The 18,363-nt window shown below is 31.9% G+C and overlaps 1 protein-coding gene across 12 annotated transcripts in view; it reads left to right on the forward strand.

The window, feature by feature from the left end:
* mtd (TLD domain-containing protein mustard) overlaps positions 1–18,363 on the forward strand; it is a 916,705-nt gene that overhangs the window by 866,664 nt on the left and 31,678 nt on the right. Inside the window, exon 1 of one of the 12 annotated variants that reach the window (XM_072540754.1) lies at positions 663–1,145. The exons of 10 other annotated variants lie outside the window; for them this stretch is intronic. In XM_072540754.1, the coding sequence (XP_072396855.1) occupies positions 1,053–1,145 (93 nt within the window). In that variant the 5' untranslated portion in view covers positions 663–1,052. Of the gene's footprint in view, positions 1–662; positions 1,146–11,071; positions 11,293–18,363 lie in introns of those variants that run through there. One more of the 12 variants, XM_072540752.1, reaches the window with a different exon arrangement.

An 18,363-nucleotide genomic window follows, 5' to 3' on the forward strand; every position in this document is an offset into this window, starting at 1 on the left:
AAGTTATTAGCAGTAGGTATATATTATTAATTATATATTACTATATTATACGTATTTACAAATATTTAGTGTACTACTATAATAGTGTATTAAAAAAAAGATATATCAAAAGGATATCATTATCTTTGACTTTGTTATAATATTTTTTAGAGTCTTATAGGCATATTTGATTGTGTGTCGCATCTCAGTTTTTTTAGTATGTTTGGGAATAAACAACAAATTATTAAATCTGGGATCTTTGGGATTAAACCACAGATAAAATTTGCGGTTTAATCCCAAAGAAATTAAAAAATATATTTGTCTTTTACTTAGATTCAAATAATCTGGACTTTTTGAGTCTTGTTGAATTTTTACAGTGATTTTTTGTTTTTGAATTTTGCGATGCGAAAAATAGTAATCTTCATATTTTTGGTTTTCTTGTTTCTTTAGTTGTGTATTGTTTTATTTTATGATGCTAGTTAAGCAACAACTAAAATTGTAATCCTTAAATTTGAAAAATAACACGCAGATGAAAATTAAAAACCCATTAAATTGTGCTACAGCTACTCGTTTTATCTTAAAAGTGTACACAGTATCTTAAATTAACTTAGTCTTTGTTTATTATTATTTAACATTATCTCCAGATAAGTTTGCTTATAGTTACTAGAATTAATTAAATTAGTATCGAAAGAAACGTCAAAGGGGTAGCGCTAATTGAAAATACCACAGCGAAAATGTAAAGCTCTGGAAATTTGAGCCCGGTGAAAGAAGCGTTTAGAGGCTCACTGTAGGCTATGATATGAGTGTTTGATGTTAGTGTATTATCTTAGTATTAGTTTGAACACTGCACCGAAAAATTGATGCGTCTCCGTGGAATATACTAAAACGCCGCCGGGGCAGGTTGATGTTTATGTGCTGTGTTTTTTTGGCTGAATTTCAAAAATTGTATATCTCTCTCACTCCGAAGTACGCGCGATATGGAGCGCCAACTTCGGTGAATTATTTAGTGGAGCGTGGTCAGAGGTGAAGGTGATTCGGTTTTCCGACTTTTTTTTTAATTTGTTGTTGTGATTATGCACGCTACTAAGATGCGATTCGGAGACATTATTAAAAAAATGAAAAAGAAAACTAAATTGCGTAGTGGGAGTGATTTCGGTAGTAAAAAGGTAATTATGTTTTTAAAATTTGAAAAAGGGTGAGTTTGCTATTAACCAATTGTTGCTTGTTGCACTGATTATGTTTGTATATTTAAATAAAAAAAAATGTTAAAAGGTATTAGAAAGCTGTATTAAGTTGGTTTATAATTTTATTGAAAATATATTCTTTAAAAAATACTACAAACATATGATCTCGTTGATCGTTCAAGCTATACCTTATCGTGTAAGCTTTATCGTTTTCTGTTTAAAAGATTCCTGTTTATTTGTCCCATACGAGTGTATTTTTATATTTTTGTATTGTGTGTTCGTATTTTCCTTTGTTGAGGAAAATTCCTTTCTATCTTTCGGTAGCTTTTCCATGTTTTTGATCTCCACTTTTCATAGTTATTCTTCCACCTGTTTTTCTATCGTGTTTTCGGTCTACGTCATAATCTGTTAATAATATAATATTATAATCGGTGATAATATGATTAATCGGTTAATAACCAAATTAATCCAGTCCAATATCGCTGCTATGAAGTTTATCTTCCCTTCTGAATAATTTTCCATATCATTTTATCTTCTATGCTTTCTTGGTTTATCTTAACCCATGTCGCTCCCTTCATTTTATATCATTATTATTAATATTATATTTATCTTTGTTTCTTTCGCAGGGTTTTAATTGTTCTTCTGCTGCTGTATTGTACGTCGGAGTTTAAAAAATCTTGTTTCTTTATCCACTTCACTTATTTTTTTAATACCTGGTTAGTTTGTTCAAGAAAACGAAATAACTCAATTATATTGCTAGATACACAGGGAAAGATCATTATGGAACCAGAACAAATATTACGCAGATTGAAGAAATACGTACAGCAATTATTTCAAGACCAGAGACAATGAAATCCCTATATGAAAGTCTCCAATAAATCTTCTGGTCCATACCAAATACCAAGCGAATTATTAAAGTTAATCAATGAAAAAATCTGGATATTTTCAAAGAAGACAAATTCAAAAGAATGCAAAGATTACCGAAAAATTAGTCACACGAATTAATGACACGCAATTGCGCAATCTATAACGGTGTAGGTTCAAGAGAAGCACTATTTGCTTTTAATGTTTATGCATTAATCAAGACCTTTTGTAGGGTAAAACATGATAAAAATTTTATAAGAAAGAAAAACCTGGATGAACAACAAACCACTACTACTCTATTATTTCTCGCCTACTTTGAAGAAATCGTACAGTAAAGCTATTGAATCAGAAATAGGAGAGATGCCGATTATACTGTAATAATGGCTGGATTAATATGGACTCTTCCTTAACGTTAAAAAAAAACAAATTGGTGAAAATTAGTAAGAAAAACAATACTAACAAACCCCTACTTGTAAGAGGATAGCCTGTACTGCTGAAATCAAAGTTAGAATTGAAAAAGCTCATCCCAATTTTATGAAAATGAAAAAGGTTATTATACTATGAGGTTGAATCGTGGACGCTTAATCAAGAGGCGATAAAAAGACTTAATTACCTTGAGATGTGGCTTACAGAGCGATTCTGAAGATCTCAGTGGGGATCACGTTACGAACGTTGAAATGTTAAAAGATCGACGAAGGAAAAATGAGTTAAAAGGACAGAAAAGAAAGAAATCTGCAATATCTCTCGACGAAGCAGAGGGCATAATGAGGGTCGGAAGACGACGAATAGCTTGGCTGAATAATCTAAGAGAATGATTAATCTTTAGAGCAAATGCTTCGAAAGTTAAAGTAGCTATGATGATTGTCATTCTCCGTAACCATGATGGCATTTAAAGAATAAGAAGAATAATCAGTCTTACACAAGGAGTTACATTATGTCCTCAACCTTTCATATCTGTTGTTATTCTCTTTCTTTAGCATTTGTATTTCGTATATATTTTCCATTTTCTGGCCACTTTCTGGCAATTTCTCCACGTTTTCGTCTTTCTTTATTTACATAAATATTGTATTCATCCTTTATTGGTTCTTTTTTGTTTTCATCTGAAATATTTTTAATTTGTTTACTTGATGTCACATTTAACTTATTCTCTATATTTTCTTAGGTTTCACAGAAATTATGGTTGTGTCTTAAGTCTCAGTTCCTTCAGTTGTTGGTCTCTCTTTCATGCTTCTCATTTTCCGATACTTTTTATTTCTTTTAACCATCCCATCCCATCATTACATTTTTCTATTGTGTTCTTTACTTTTGATTCTGTTATGTTTCTTATTTTTAGGTATGGTATGTTTAGCATTTTGTCCAATTTTTTGGTCTTATGCTAAAGTTTTTGATTCTCTCCTACCATTTTCTTCATTGTTTTTTCGTTTTCTTTTTATTCTAGTGTTTGCTCAAAATAACTATCTACAAATTTTAAAGATGTGATTAAGTTTTATTTCTTACCTGAATTCCAATTATTTTTATTAAAAAACGCTAATATCGTGACTTATTCTTCGAAACGGGTTCTGTGGTAAATAAAAAAAAATAACCGGAGCGTACTAAATTATTAGACTCAACCCACTCTAGAGCACACCAGCTCTATACGATGTAACAGAACAAACGAGAATGTCACGAGTGACTATAAGAGAAGCACTAAAAATGCATAAGTTCATCCATATAAAATGCAGGTAGTTCCAAGAACTTCAAGGCAATGATTTTGATAAAAGAACACACTTTTGTGAAATCATGTCTGATCAAATCAAAGCGATCTCTAATATTATGTTGAATACTTGTTTCAGCAATCAGGGTTCATTTTATTTTTCTTCTTTAATTTCCATCTTCTATCGAAGGTTGGAAATCATCATGGCTATGCGGACTCTGTTGATTGCCGCTCTAAAAAGTTCTGCACTACTGCATTCAAACCATTCTCTTAAGTTCTTAAGCCAGGATATTCTTCGTCTTCCCACATTTCGCTTTCCTCGTATTTTGCCTTGCATAATAAGTTGTAGTAATGCGTATTTTTGCCCTCTCATCACATGTCCTAAGTACTCAAGTTTTCGTCTTTTGATAGTTAATATTATTTCCGCCTCATTTCCTATTCTTCTAGTTACTTCCACGTTTGACATTCTTTGAATCCATGATATTCGTAGGATTCTTCTGTAACACCAAAATTCAAAGGCGGCCAACTTATTCAGATGGACTTGTAAATTTTTGCTGTTTGAGTGAGAAACCCGAATATTTTTCAAAAACAGTATACTCAATGTCCACATAAATTAATGTGTGAGCGAGTATTCTCGGAAATGTGCTTGTTCTTCTTAGCCTTCTGTCGTCCATGTTTGGACATAGGCCTCTCCCAACTCCTTCCATCGTCTCTATCCTGAGCAACATATTTCCAATTTGTTCCGGCTATTCTTTTAATGTCATCAACCCATCTCATCTGTGGTCTTCCTCTTGGTCGTTTACTTTCGTAAGGTCTCCGATGTTGTATTGTAGTATTCCAACGTTGGTCTTTTTGTCTAGCAGTGTGGCCCGCGAAATTTTTGTCGTTATGTCCTCGACTTTTGTTTTGGATCTTACCCAGTCGTTCCTCTTTTTATCTGACAGTCGTATACCTAACATTGCTCTTTCCATTGTTCTCTCTGTTGTGGCTAGTTTATTCATGTTTGCCTTGGTTAGGGTCCACGTTTGACATCCATATGCCATGATAGGAAGGATGCATTGGTTGAACACTTAGCTCCTCAAGTATTGGGGTATTTTGCGGTTCTTAAGTATCCAACTAAGTTTTCCAAATCCTGCTCATGCTAGTCTTGCTCTTCTAGTAATTTCCGCACTTTGGTTCTCTTTGTCAAGTTTCAGGATTTGGCCTAGGTAGATATATTCCTGGATTTGTTCTATCTCACTGTCATTTATAGTTCTACGTCTGGAGTCATCTGTGTTTGTCATTATTTTTGTTTTTTTCATATTCATTTTTAGGCAGACGTATTGGGAGCTGGCTGCTAGTTCCCTTGTGTGCTTGTTAGACCTCTAGTTATTGAAGAAAACTTAACTTTACTATGCTTTAAAAGACTATTGGTTCTCTTATAACTGTATAGAGAACCAATATATTATGTAGAAACTCAGATTTATGAAGAAGGTAATTTAATCTTACAGGAGGATCTTTTACATTTCCAACAGGAGGTGCTCCTGCTCATTTATCTCTTATCACCTGACAGTGGTTAAACGAGAGATTTCTAAATAGATAGGATTAAATGCCGTACGAATTCACTGGAGCTAAATCTGTTAGATTTTTCTATGACGTCTTAAATATGTTGTTTATAAACCATAACCCGACAACTTACAACTCAAAAAACGATAGGAACATGTCGTTCGAATCCATCTTTTTCATTCCATCATTTCTGAGTTTTTGCAAAATGTTACAGGTGATTTAGGAGACACACTTTATTATTGCTTAGAGCAAAATGGAAAACATTTTGAACATTTATTATGTATTCATTATTATAAAATTAAAATAAAACGAAATTGTAGTGCGTAGACTACATTTTTTCCTATTGTTTAACGGTTGAACAAAGCTAACTAATCATGTAATTATTTCAACCGAAAGAAGCCTTAATAAAATTTGTTTTATTTACATGATAACTTTACAATCATTAATCTCAGTGCGGGTATGTTCTAATTAGTTCTGTAACTTTCTAACGTGATTTTTTGGTCACTTCTGAACTAGAAATTTAAATTGGGCTACCATTGGGGAGAAAATTTAAAGCCTTTTCAAATAATGTTGCAATTGACTCCCATGCAAAAAGTTTCCCCCTTGGAAACAAAATTTACTTCTTCCGATTTTTCATAACATTGACGGGAATAAAGATAAAAAAGGTAGGAAGTTTTCAAATTGCCTCCCTGTGTATATAATATATATATATATATATATATATATATATATATATATATATATATATATATATATATATATATAATACATATATATATATATATATATATATATATATATAATACATATATATATATATATATATATATATATATATATATATATATATATATAATACATATATATATATATATATATATATATATATATATATATATATATATATATATATATATATATAATATATAATCTAATTATAGATTGAGAAATAAAAACATAAACACAAAAAAATACTTTTGTATTAAAAGTTTTAATGAACTTTCTCTTTGGTGTACCTTTTGTTAAAAAAACATGGATAAACATTATGATAAGTTAAGCTCGTTCATGTTTTGACAAGTATATTGACATTAATGGTTGCGTTATCTACAAAAATGGATTATAATCCAATTACAGGAGCTATAAATATCCCGAACTGTTTTGTTGTCTTTTAACTTTTATCTTGTAGGTTACTGGTGTTAATTACTTTGAGACCACAAATACAATTCTTTTCACGTATATGAGTCATTATATAAGTTCTTTCAAATAGGTATTCTTTGTTCATTGTGATTTCGAGAAAGTAATAATTAGTAACACAAAACTTTTAATTTTTTCATTGCCGATATTTTATCGAATTTATTATTTTTCGTAGATACGGCGTAAATCATTCGATGTATTCTGATTTTAGGTCGTCATCTAATCAGTCGTCTCGAAATGACCAATATAAATTTTCAAGTTCTATTTCTATTGATTATAACTAAAAATTATAAGAAACCAAATTGACTTTATCAACACAATCAAAAGGTTTCGAAAATCTATCACCTCAGCAAAAATATAATCAGGCGCAGATGTCTTCTGTCAATGAGGCCTAAAATAGATATAAAACAACTAAAAGAAAACAACATCAAGGAAAAAGTAAAAACAGAGCTCAATAAGAATTTTGCGAAAATAGTTGAAACCACTACCAGCGGCATAGAAGAACAGTGGAACGAAATGAAGACGTCTATTAGCATACTTTCCCATGAAAATTTTATTAAAAAAAAAGAAAAGAAGCAAGAATGGATGGCAGATAAAATACTGCAGATGATTGAAGAGCGAAGGAAATTAAAATGTATGAATGTCCATGAATACAAAAAGTTGCATACGAATATACTACGGGAAATAAAAAGAGCAAAAGAAGCATGGCTGGTGGAGAAATGTACGGAAATTGAAATTGTAATATCAGAAAACAACGCAATACAGGCATAGTTGTAGATATCGATGGAAAGATTTTGACTACAATTGAAAGAATACACGCAATAATTATTCGAAGATACAGGAAGAAAACCGACTGAAACAAATAATTCCTACAGCCGAAGAAGTGTCTATGGCCATTAAGCGAATTAAATATGAAAAATCACCAGTACCTCTTGAAGCGCTTGGTAAAATTTTAAAGCTATTAGAGTCACACATCTTACGAAGCTATGCAACAACATATAAGAAACTAGTCACTTAATAAAACACTAGCTGGTATCAATACTCACTTCCCAAAAAAAGCTAACGCTAAAAAATGTGAAGAACATATATTAATTAGTTTTTCAAAAAGTATTTTTCAGATTGCAAGTTCTAATACAGAGAACCAGGGTTGTTAACATGCGATGTGTATGCATGTTTCATCGATTTCGAGAAGTCATTTGACAAAGCACAACATAGGAAATGAATCGATATCCTAAAACATCAGGATTCCATGATAAGGATATAAGACTAATCTCAAACTTATATCCAACAAAAAGCAACAATGGGATTCGAAAATAAACTGTCCGAGACCTTTAAAGTCGGAAAAGAAGTTCTACAGGGTTGCATACTGTCACCAGCATTATTTAATATATACTCTGAAAACATTTTTAGAGAAACCATGGACGAATCAGGAGATAATAATGGAGATAATGTTGTAAAAAGATATTACAAATACGGCTTAAAAATAAATTGTAAGAAGACAAAAATAATGATCATTAGTAAAAACAACAATATAAACGCCCAAATTACAATAAACAACACACCGTTAGAAACAGTGGATGAAAATATGCTATCTAGGCTGCAATATTAAGAATACGCGGGATCATAGCTACGAAATAAAAACTCGTATTGAAAAAGCCAGAAGCTCTTTTAACGGTCTTATAGAATAAGACCATTATCTGTGAATAGAATAAGATGGATCAATGTGGTCGCCAAAATCACTAGAAAATAGGCACCTTTAGAAGAAAGAGTAAGAATCTTCCCTAAATAACGATTTTCAAAATGGAATATTCTCTAAAACAAATGAACAACATTCAAGCTCCGGGAGAAGATCTATTAACGTGTGAAATGGTGAAAGTGAAAGAAAACGATACTACAAGCATATTAGATGATACAATTCTGGAAACATGAAAGAACGCAGAGGACAGATTTCTCTAAAAAAAAGACAAAAAATGAGACTACGCTTGACAAATACAATATAAAAAATCTTGAAAAAGCGGGGAAGAGGCCCACATGAGACCTAGAAAAAAAAGATAATACGGATATTAATATTCTGAAAATTAGTATTTTTGTCATTTTTTGGTATTTCTGTTAATAATATTAACCTTTATCGGTACTGATTTGAGTGGCCGCAGTGATTCAGATATCATAAGTGATCTTTCGTTCAGACATTGTCTTCTGCATTGTAAAAAGTATTACTACCTATCGACGCTACTTAAATCAAAATTGCTCTCAAAGGCATCTAAAACAAAGTTTATAAAACTGTAATTCTCCCCATAATAACGTATCGAAGTGAGACACTGAGCCAGCGTGAAACTACAAAATTATTAGTCTTAGAACGGATGATCGTCCGGACGATCTTTGGTCCTTGTAGAGACGAGATAATAGGAGAGTGGTGGTGAAGACATAACCAGGAACTCCAAGCACTCTGTGGAGAAGAAAACACAGTACGATACATCAAGGCAAATCGTACCTAAGATAGGCAGGACATGTACTGAGGGCGAATGATGAGAGACTACCCGATGGCAGAAGGTCAGTTGGTCACCTAAGGAAAAGATGGAAGGATGTAGTAACGAGTGATCTATATAAAATGAGGGTGCAACAATGGTAGATTGCTGCACAAGACCGGCAAGAGTGAAGAAAAATAGTAAACGCGGCTAAGACTAACTTAGAGTTGTAGAGTCAAGAAAGAAGAAGAAGATTGTAAAAGGCATAATCGACTTTATGTTTGAAGGTATCTCGAAAAATAATATGGTACTGGGTTGACCAATCTCTTGTAGGTATGTGTAGCATTAACAAGATTTTAAGGCCTATTGCTAGATGGGTAATTTCCCTCGTCTTCTGTTCTTAACTGTCAGCTTCCAATCTCTGATTCCCATCTCTCTGACATCTTCCATCACTACATCTCTCCATTTCTTTCTTGTTCTTCCTGTCTTTTTTTGCCCTCAGGTACTCTCCTACCCACATTCTTGACTTGCCTACTAAATTTCATTCTTTCTAGATGTTCGAGCCATTCTAGTCTACGTTATTGGAGGGGTAGCATACAATTGGTAAACTTCTAGATTAGTTCGTCTTCTCCATTCTTCTTCTTCTATTTTTCCACTAAGCGAAGTATCTTTCTTTCCCATGCTTCCAGTATGTTCATGTCTCGGAATCGTATAGCATTGTGGGTCTAATTATAATTTTTTATACTCGTATTGTTATATTTGGCGAGATATATATTTTTCCTTAATTATTTTCTTCATGGTCCCAGCACATCTGTTGCTCTTTCTTGGTCAGCTTCAAATTGTTTTCAGTTTGTTCCTTACATTTCTGCTTAATAAGGGTACCCAAGTACATATATTCATCCACCTTCTCGAATTCTACAACTGATCCATACTCCATCTCTAATTTAAAGGAGCTCCTGGTGTTTATTCCTTTTTGATTTTAGTAAATTAGATAAATCCAAGTACATTTCCATGTACTTGGATTTGTTAATATTATCTTTCAGTCTCACTTTAAAGCTTTCCCGAATCAGTCTTTTTTAGTTCTTTGTTTCTGCCAGTTCTTTTCCATTTTTTCCATTGCAAAAAGAACAACATCATCAGCGTACGCTAAGTATTGGTGCTCTTTGTAGAGAAGAATACCAGGTACAGTACCATTACATATCACAGCACAAATGGTTTTTCTAATTGTCATCTTTACCAATCTTACTATTTTTTCTGGTACTTGGAATTCTTTTAGCCTTTCTATTAATTTGTTTCTATCTATTGTATCGTAGGCGGCCTTGTAATCAATGAAAAGTACTTGTGCTGAAATGTTATATTTACAGCAATTGATCAGGATTTGTTTTAACATAAACATTTGATCGGTTGTTGATCTTCCATTGCAAAATCCTTCCTGGTATTCTCCTAGATTCTTCTCCACATATATTTCTAGTCGTTTTTTAATTAGTATGGCGAGCACTTTGTATATAACCTCTAACAAGGATTTTCATCCATAGTTTGCACATTCAGTTCTATCTCGGTTTTTTATGTATGGGCATTATAATGGACTTGCTTTAGTCTTGGAATATTTCTTCGGCTTCTTAATTTCTACTAATTAACTCATGAGGTTCGTTTTGTAAAGCCTTTCATCCATATTTTAAGTTTTCTGTCACAATGCCGCTCTCGTTGATGCTTTTTTGATTTTTCATTTTTTATTATTTCTTCAATTTCTTCTCTTGTGGGATTTGGTATTTCTTCTACAACTATTTGGGGTTGATAGTACTATAGTGTTCCTGACAAATCTCTTATTCCCCATTAATTTCTTCTTAACAGTCATCTTTTCGTATTTGTTTGTTTTCTGAAAGATATCCTGATAATGTTCATTAGAAACGTGTTTGAAAATAATATATCTCCTGAAATCAGTATATTACACATTTGCAATGTCATTAACATACCATATCTCAAAATAGATGCAAATGACGCCAAATACTAAGCTATTCCTGTTTATCGCTATGTTTATTGATTGGTCATGGCAAATCTTAGGCAATTATAACACCGAATTAATAGAAATCCGAATAAATTATAATTCAAACAGTAAAACGCTGTAGTACTGAACATATGTTCGTAGTATTAAGTTATTATCTGCTACATCGGCTCTTATCAATCCGTTATTCGTGTTTGTTGGTGCTCTGGTGAAAAATATTTGTTTCGTACTTACTGAGTCTTTAGTGCTTTCGGTGAATCGAACATGTATTGTGTGCAAGTGAAACCACGTCGTCTATTTAGAAAAAGTAAGAAAAAGACGAAAATCTCTGGAAAACAAGAATGCAATAATAATACTAATACTAAGGTATGGAATAAATTATTTCAGGTTTATTTCCGACATTATTAATTAATGGTAACCTACTTCTAGTTGATTTTATATTCTATATGATTTTTTTATCATTAATTTTAATTTGAAAGTTATCGTCGGTTAGGAATTAAAAGTGTTGCTATTGATTATGGATTTTGTCCCACTTTTACTTCTATTAATACCATAACCGTCACCAGATTGTATAAAAAAATAATTGTTGTATGATAGTCGTAGTTGAACATAAGGGATTTTAGAACTTTGAAGTAGTAGATATCTTTTCTTAAAATCTAAAGTTATGCCCAGGAAATGTTAAATATAAATATTTACATATTACAGGAATATCTGCATATTATGGATTGAAATTAAATTTCAATAATCTTGGAGTATGAAAAAGAAATACGAGGAATTGTCTGCCACATGCTGGCGATGTAATTCTGATAGATGGCAGAAAAAAAGATCGAACAATATTGATTGAAAAAATAGGTCTAACAAGGAATTTCAGTAAAAAGGAATATTATCATAAATTAAGTTGAAAATGAATCCATAACATTAAGACAAAGCAAATATCTCTCTCTCTCTCTCTTCACTTCTAGTGGAGTACTGGGCTCTTATGCGTTTCTTGGCCAAAAGTGTAAGATTATTCACTTGCCGGGTCAGCGCATCTTCTTTCTTGTTTATTCTCTGGATAAACTGTGTACTAGTTTCTTCCATTGTCTGCTATTTCTTGCTCTGTTTTTGATCTCACCCCATCTCAGTCCAACTTCTTCGTGTTCTCTCGTTGTAGTTCTTCTCCAGCTGTGGTCTGGTCTTCCTATCTTTATTTTTCCCTCTGGTTTGTATTCAAATGCTTGTCTCGCTATGTTGCTTCGATGTATTGCTATGTTGCTGTTTCCATGTTTCTGCTCAGTAAAGTAGGATACTTTTCATGCATTAAATTTTTGTTGTTTTCGATATTTAGTTTTTTGCCAAATTTTATTTAAAGCGTTGAATGTTGGGCCTATATTATTCTCGTCTATATATCCTTTTTACACCCCCCGTTTTTTTTTCCATGGTTGATCCCAAATACGTGAACTTGTCTACCTCTTCTACTTCCTTACCGTTTATCATTATTTTATTATAGGCCAAAGCAAATAAAAAAAGTTTTAAAGCTTAGTCAGCATTTGGAAAACTAAGCTATTTAATGAAATACAAAAAATATTAAGTGTACGTTAAAAAAAAGATAAGTAAAGAGTACGTTTACATTTATAGTTTACATATCTGACCTCCGATAAAGGTGAATATTGGTAAAATGGCAGAGGTCAATGAAAAAGTGACGGAATGGTACCAGAAGGAAAAAATTGTTCTATTAGAAACATTTGACAAAATTATGGGAGATATAATTAGTGGATAATATTTTGGCAGTCATGGGAATTCATTAAAACAATTTATACTTTTTGTTTATTATAACTTCTGGACAAAAATGGTAAGGACTGAAATTATTGCTAATGGGATTTTCTACAATTTCTTCTTTGCTGCAATTTTTTATGCTGTAGATATTCTCCGATGTAAGGGAGAACATAATGACAAATCATAATTATTGAACCTCGTTTATTATTAACTTTATGACATAAATGTACATAAACAAAAATGGAGAGAATTATCCTATTTTGTACAATTTTGATCTTTTTAATTTTTTTGCTACAATCAATATTTAAGTGGAAATCGGAAGGTCAAAATAAACTTATTTTAAAGTAAAACTGTGGCTTAATCTCAATAAAAGTTGTAAATTGTATTGGCTGTCACAAGAAAATAGCATCAGAACAATATTGTTGAGTTATGTACGCTCCAGAGGCTTGTATTTTATATTTGTGCAATATATCGGTCCAAGGGCCTTCCGAAATCTTTGGAAGTTTGGTAGAAATTATTTTGCACCTTCGCTGCGGATCTGGGACATTTGTATAAACCGATGCGTAATAGAGCAATGTAATGAGACATTTTTCTTAAAATGCTGAAGAGTGCTGCCTTCGAAACATTAAAGTGATCACTTGTGTTTAATTTCAAATGATCCTGTAGCGTAAATTTGAAAAGCAATTAACAATTGATTTCGCACATCGATTGTCTGTTTAGATGCAATTGGTCACCGATCAAGTAATAATAATTGATCTATTGAATTTTTAGATAATGTAAACCTAGTTTTAAAATCCTTCTTCTTCTTTAAGTTCCATCTTCTATCGAAGGTTGGAAATCATCATGGCTATGCGGACTCTGTCTGACTGCCGCTCTAAAAAGTTCTGCACTACTGCATTCAAACCATTCTCTTAAGTTTTTAAAATCCACATAATCAAAATCAGAATATTAGCTCGCGATTTAGTGCGATGCGATCCGATGCTAGTAGCGGCTAGTATGCGCTTCGGTTTGGTGTTCAAAAATGATTAATTCCATCGCTAGTAGTCGCATGTCTAGCGAGCGATATGGATGAAGACTATCACAATAGGGACAAGGTGAATAAATTATGGGTTGAGGTTGCAGAGGAGATTAGTTCTAAGTAAGTTTCTAACCCTGAAGTGTGATCGTGTGCGAACGGAACTCCCTGTATTTTTTTTGGTAGATTTTTGAAAATATTCGATGTACTATTTTAATATTCAAACTTACCTTATAGTTATTGTAAGCCGTTCTTAAACACCTATTGGTTTCCTCCAGTTTTTGTGCATTTTCTTTTCGTAAGGAGAAATATATACAAATCATACCTCTCTGAACGCAGTCGATGATTTTTCAAAATCATTGACATCCGAAAATATTCTCGAAATTCATGATGCATAATTAGTTTAGCAAATAAATGATGAAATCTCCAAATGTCGCCTTTTCTCTATTAATTTTATGAACCCATTTACGTTTTCTATTTACATTATAACAATTTTTGAAAATATTGTACTTAAGTAATGGATCTTCCGCCAATATATATTTCAGTTTTCTTTCCATCGTCACGTCCGACACAGAAAAGACTACGGTGGTGAGTAGCTCACAAGCATATCGTTGTTTTGAAACACCCACAGATAATAGCTTGCTATGTAATACATAGCATAGCAAAGCATCGCATCGCTGATCGCGCTATAGTAGTCTGTGTGAACGTACACTAACTTACGCTCTCGAAATCAATGCTCAGTAAAATTTGTATCAGCTCGACGGTAAAAATTCAAAAATTGTCTTCAAGAGAGTCGTGAAAAATGGCAAAAATCGCGCAAAGTTTATTTATTTAACAGCTTTATAGAAACTGATTTCATTTGCGGCAAAACACAAAAATGTCATACGAAAACTGCACTCTTCACCTTTAAAACGCATTTTTATTTTTGTCCAAAGGACACTCTGATCAAAAGATATCGATTTTTTACCGTCTAGTTGATACAAATTTTATTTAACATTGATTTCGCTCGCAGAACTGATGTTTAAAATTCGCCGGTCACTTCACGCCTTGTTTTTGAGAGAACGGTTCATTCTACGCAAAAATTGCTTATAAACATTTTGTTCAAAATTATCTCAGCTAATTTTTTTATTTAATACATTTTTTCTACGGCTTACAGATTATTGGTAAATTGATTTTTTGGTTTTTTACCCCCTACGAGGTGAGTTTTAGAGGGAAGCCCTGGGGTCAAAGTGGTAAACTTTTTTGCATCTTTTTTGGGGTCCCAAAATTGATATTCTCAGCAAAATTCAGCTTGTTTGTATGGTTTTTAGGGGTCAAATCTCTGACGACTGGACTAACAGGAAGATCTATGATTCCAATAAAAGGTTCGGCTAGTGGTGACTTGCGCAGAACAAACCTTGTGTGGCTATTTATATAAAAAAAATTAATAAAAAATTTATTGTACAATATATAATGTTGAATTTTATATTTTCTACATAAATTTTAAAACCCATGATCAAAAATAGCTCCCAATTTTTTATTGGGTCAATTCCAACGAAACACTGTCCCGAATCTAATTTTGAAATAAAACTAATTCCATTGTACACACTACATAAATTATCAAGTATTAAAATCATACATATTAAAAAGTCACATATTGAAGTCAACATCAACAACAATATTCACGGATCTGTGATACTGACGTATATTATGCTAATAAATATATTTATAAGCTGCTAATAAACTACAAAGACAACAAGCGATTATGAGTAGCTTTTATGTTTTGAGACAATAGTAACAAATATTTAAACAAAAGACAATCAAAATACAAATACAGAAGTGAATATTATTATATTCGGTATATGTAAAATATTTTCGGAATATTAAATGAAAAAGGTCACATCACTAAAACAGAACATTTACATGGGGGCGATTTAATCGAGACGACCCTTTTGGAGACCGAGAAGCCATAAGAGAAACATGCAAAGAACATGAATACAATGAAAGGACGACAAAGAATAATCCCAACTTGGTTGATAATAGGACAGAATACATTTAGAATTTTTCTCTTGGTTATTTTATCAACTAAATCGGCAGTTTATGTGTTAAAACATATTGATATAAAAGATGTCAAGTATTTATGGTTTACTTATTTGACACAACAGTTTGTAAACAGTTAATAGTATTATGTATATTTTTCATCGCCGCGATCCACTGCTTAGACGGTGCATGTTCTTGATGAAAAAGTAATTTTTTCTGTTAATTTTGTACGTACCACAAAAACGTTTGTCTATACTGAAATGTACTGTAAAAATTTTTGACCCAATTTGAATTAATTTATAAGAATCAAACATACTTTGTGGACTTTTTTCGAAATCATTGCCGAATTTGCGATAACAAAACGTTTAGCGTCAGTTGTGACTGTCAGAACGCATTTAAAATTGGCACATCACCCCCTAACTGTGATTTCAGATGAAGAAAATTCCTAACAGTACTCAAATTATTGCTTTGATCGGACAGTATTATTGCCCCCAACAAAATAACTTATTAGCACAAGCGATTCGGATGTTTCCTTTGTTTAAAAATGAAACAGTATAGTCACTTTCTGTAATCCTCTTTACAATGAATTGTAAACTACTATTTGACCTATAACATTTGAAAGTTAATACTTTGTAAATCATATAGATTTTGTTATCTATGTCAGGTTCATGACTTATTGAGTAATGACCTTTGACGATGAAATTTGATGGCTCTGTGCAATAGGACGATAGAATCCACTTCTGCTTTTACAGAGCAATAAAAGTGCCAAGTGTCTGATTTTCGCTAAAAATGATTACAATATCTTCATTATGGATGAAGCTTGTTTCCAGCTGGGCAATATTACTTTATTCATACTCAACAGAAATTATCTCTAAGTGCAAAAATTAAACTTTCTTTTAAAACACACAATCTTGGATGTGATTTTACTACGTGGTGCAACTGAATTGTGTTACCAATTGCGCATTGTGTTACCAATATAGATTTTAAATCTTTTCGACCAAACGACACTTGATTTTATATTCCCAAATGGCCAAAAATTTCTCCAGACTTAAGTCATTCTAAACTGAAAACGTATGGCGATCCATGAAAATTGAAACGTCTACAGCCTAATTTTAAATGTATCTTATAACTGGAAAATGTGCAAGAAATTTGCATAAAATTAGGAAATATTGACGTCAAACGATCAATGAATTAGAAAGTGACAATTTTTTTTGTATGTTTAGATTTAAATTTTATATAACTCAAAAAAATTAATTCTTTAATAATATTCTCGTTTGTTATTAACTTTACCACATAAATGTACATAAAAAATGGATAAAATTATATCTTTTACAAATTTCACTTTTTCTTAAAATCAATATTTAAGGTCGTAAGTATGCGGTAAAGGCGCGAGCGTAAAACCTTGCGGTAATTGGTTTTATAGAAATATATGTTTAATATCTAGGCATATATATATGCTAATTTTTGTCCATTTTTAGTGATTAAACAAAAATCAACCAATAACAAAGATTTATGGTTATGATTATGATTACAGTGGTAAATAAATATAATGCGCTTGCGCCAACGAGTACATTTGGCGGAAAAATCATTACACTAGAACTTATTCGATAAATAACTAACTGTGGCGTACAAATAGCTATTGAAAAGCTATCGACTAATAAATTTTATTCGACCAATAACTAAATATTCACCGATTTATTTGTTATTGGTGAAACGTCTTAGAGAAGAACCCATTAATTCCCTCCCACTCCGGATTATTTTATGCTTATTATTATTAGTGAATATTATTGTGATCTTCAGAACCCAGTAAAGGGTTTATTTTCATTATTATAAAAGAAATATCACGTTTAGGTGCTTTTTATTGTTAATCTGAAAACATTATTTTCCGTATATTGTTCTGAATCTATTTTCTTGTGTCATTTTAACATTTACTATCTTTAATGGGATTTAATCACAATTTGAGTTGAAAATACGTTTTTTTTACGGTTTGATTTCCACTTTGATGAACATGATGAAAAAGAAGTCCCTTAATGTCATATCAGTGCTAAATGCCGAATGGTCTGAGAGTTAGTTGTCTTCCTCAATTCTTTTAACAAACAACAAAAACACTACTTTTAACAAAGTTGACACGTGACTACGAACTACAGGAACAAAGTTCATCTACTAAACTAAAATATTGTGTTTTCAAGACATTTTTCTTGATGGAGACAATAACAACTTTATCATTGAAATGTGTTTTGAATTAAAGTGTAGAATGAATTGCATAACTAATTAGAAGGCTACACGGAATATATTAACAACAAAGACAGCCATTGCATGTACAAAAACTTTGTGTTAAAAATAAAATCGAAATGTTCTGTTTAAGATTGTTTTTAAACTTTAAACGTGAGAGTGAAAATATATAATTTTGATTGAAATTTAAATCGGCATAAGGAAACTATAATTTTTGCACACGAAAGAAGGGTGCTACTTTGTAAATGTATAGATAATAAAAACGCAGGAGAATAGGCCGAAGTATATCTCACAAAATCCTGTGACAACAATAACAGAGGAAGCCGAAATCATAGAGGAAGATATAAATAAAGCACTAAAGAAAGCCAAAAACAACAAAGCACCAGGACCAGGGAACATAAAAATGGAACTGCTGA

Source organism: Diabrotica undecimpunctata, chromosome 8 (assembly GCF_040954645.1).
Source record: "Diabrotica undecimpunctata isolate CICGRU chromosome 8, icDiaUnde3, whole genome shotgun sequence".
Classification (NCBI taxonomy): domain Eukaryota; kingdom Metazoa; phylum Arthropoda; class Insecta; order Coleoptera; family Chrysomelidae; genus Diabrotica; species Diabrotica undecimpunctata.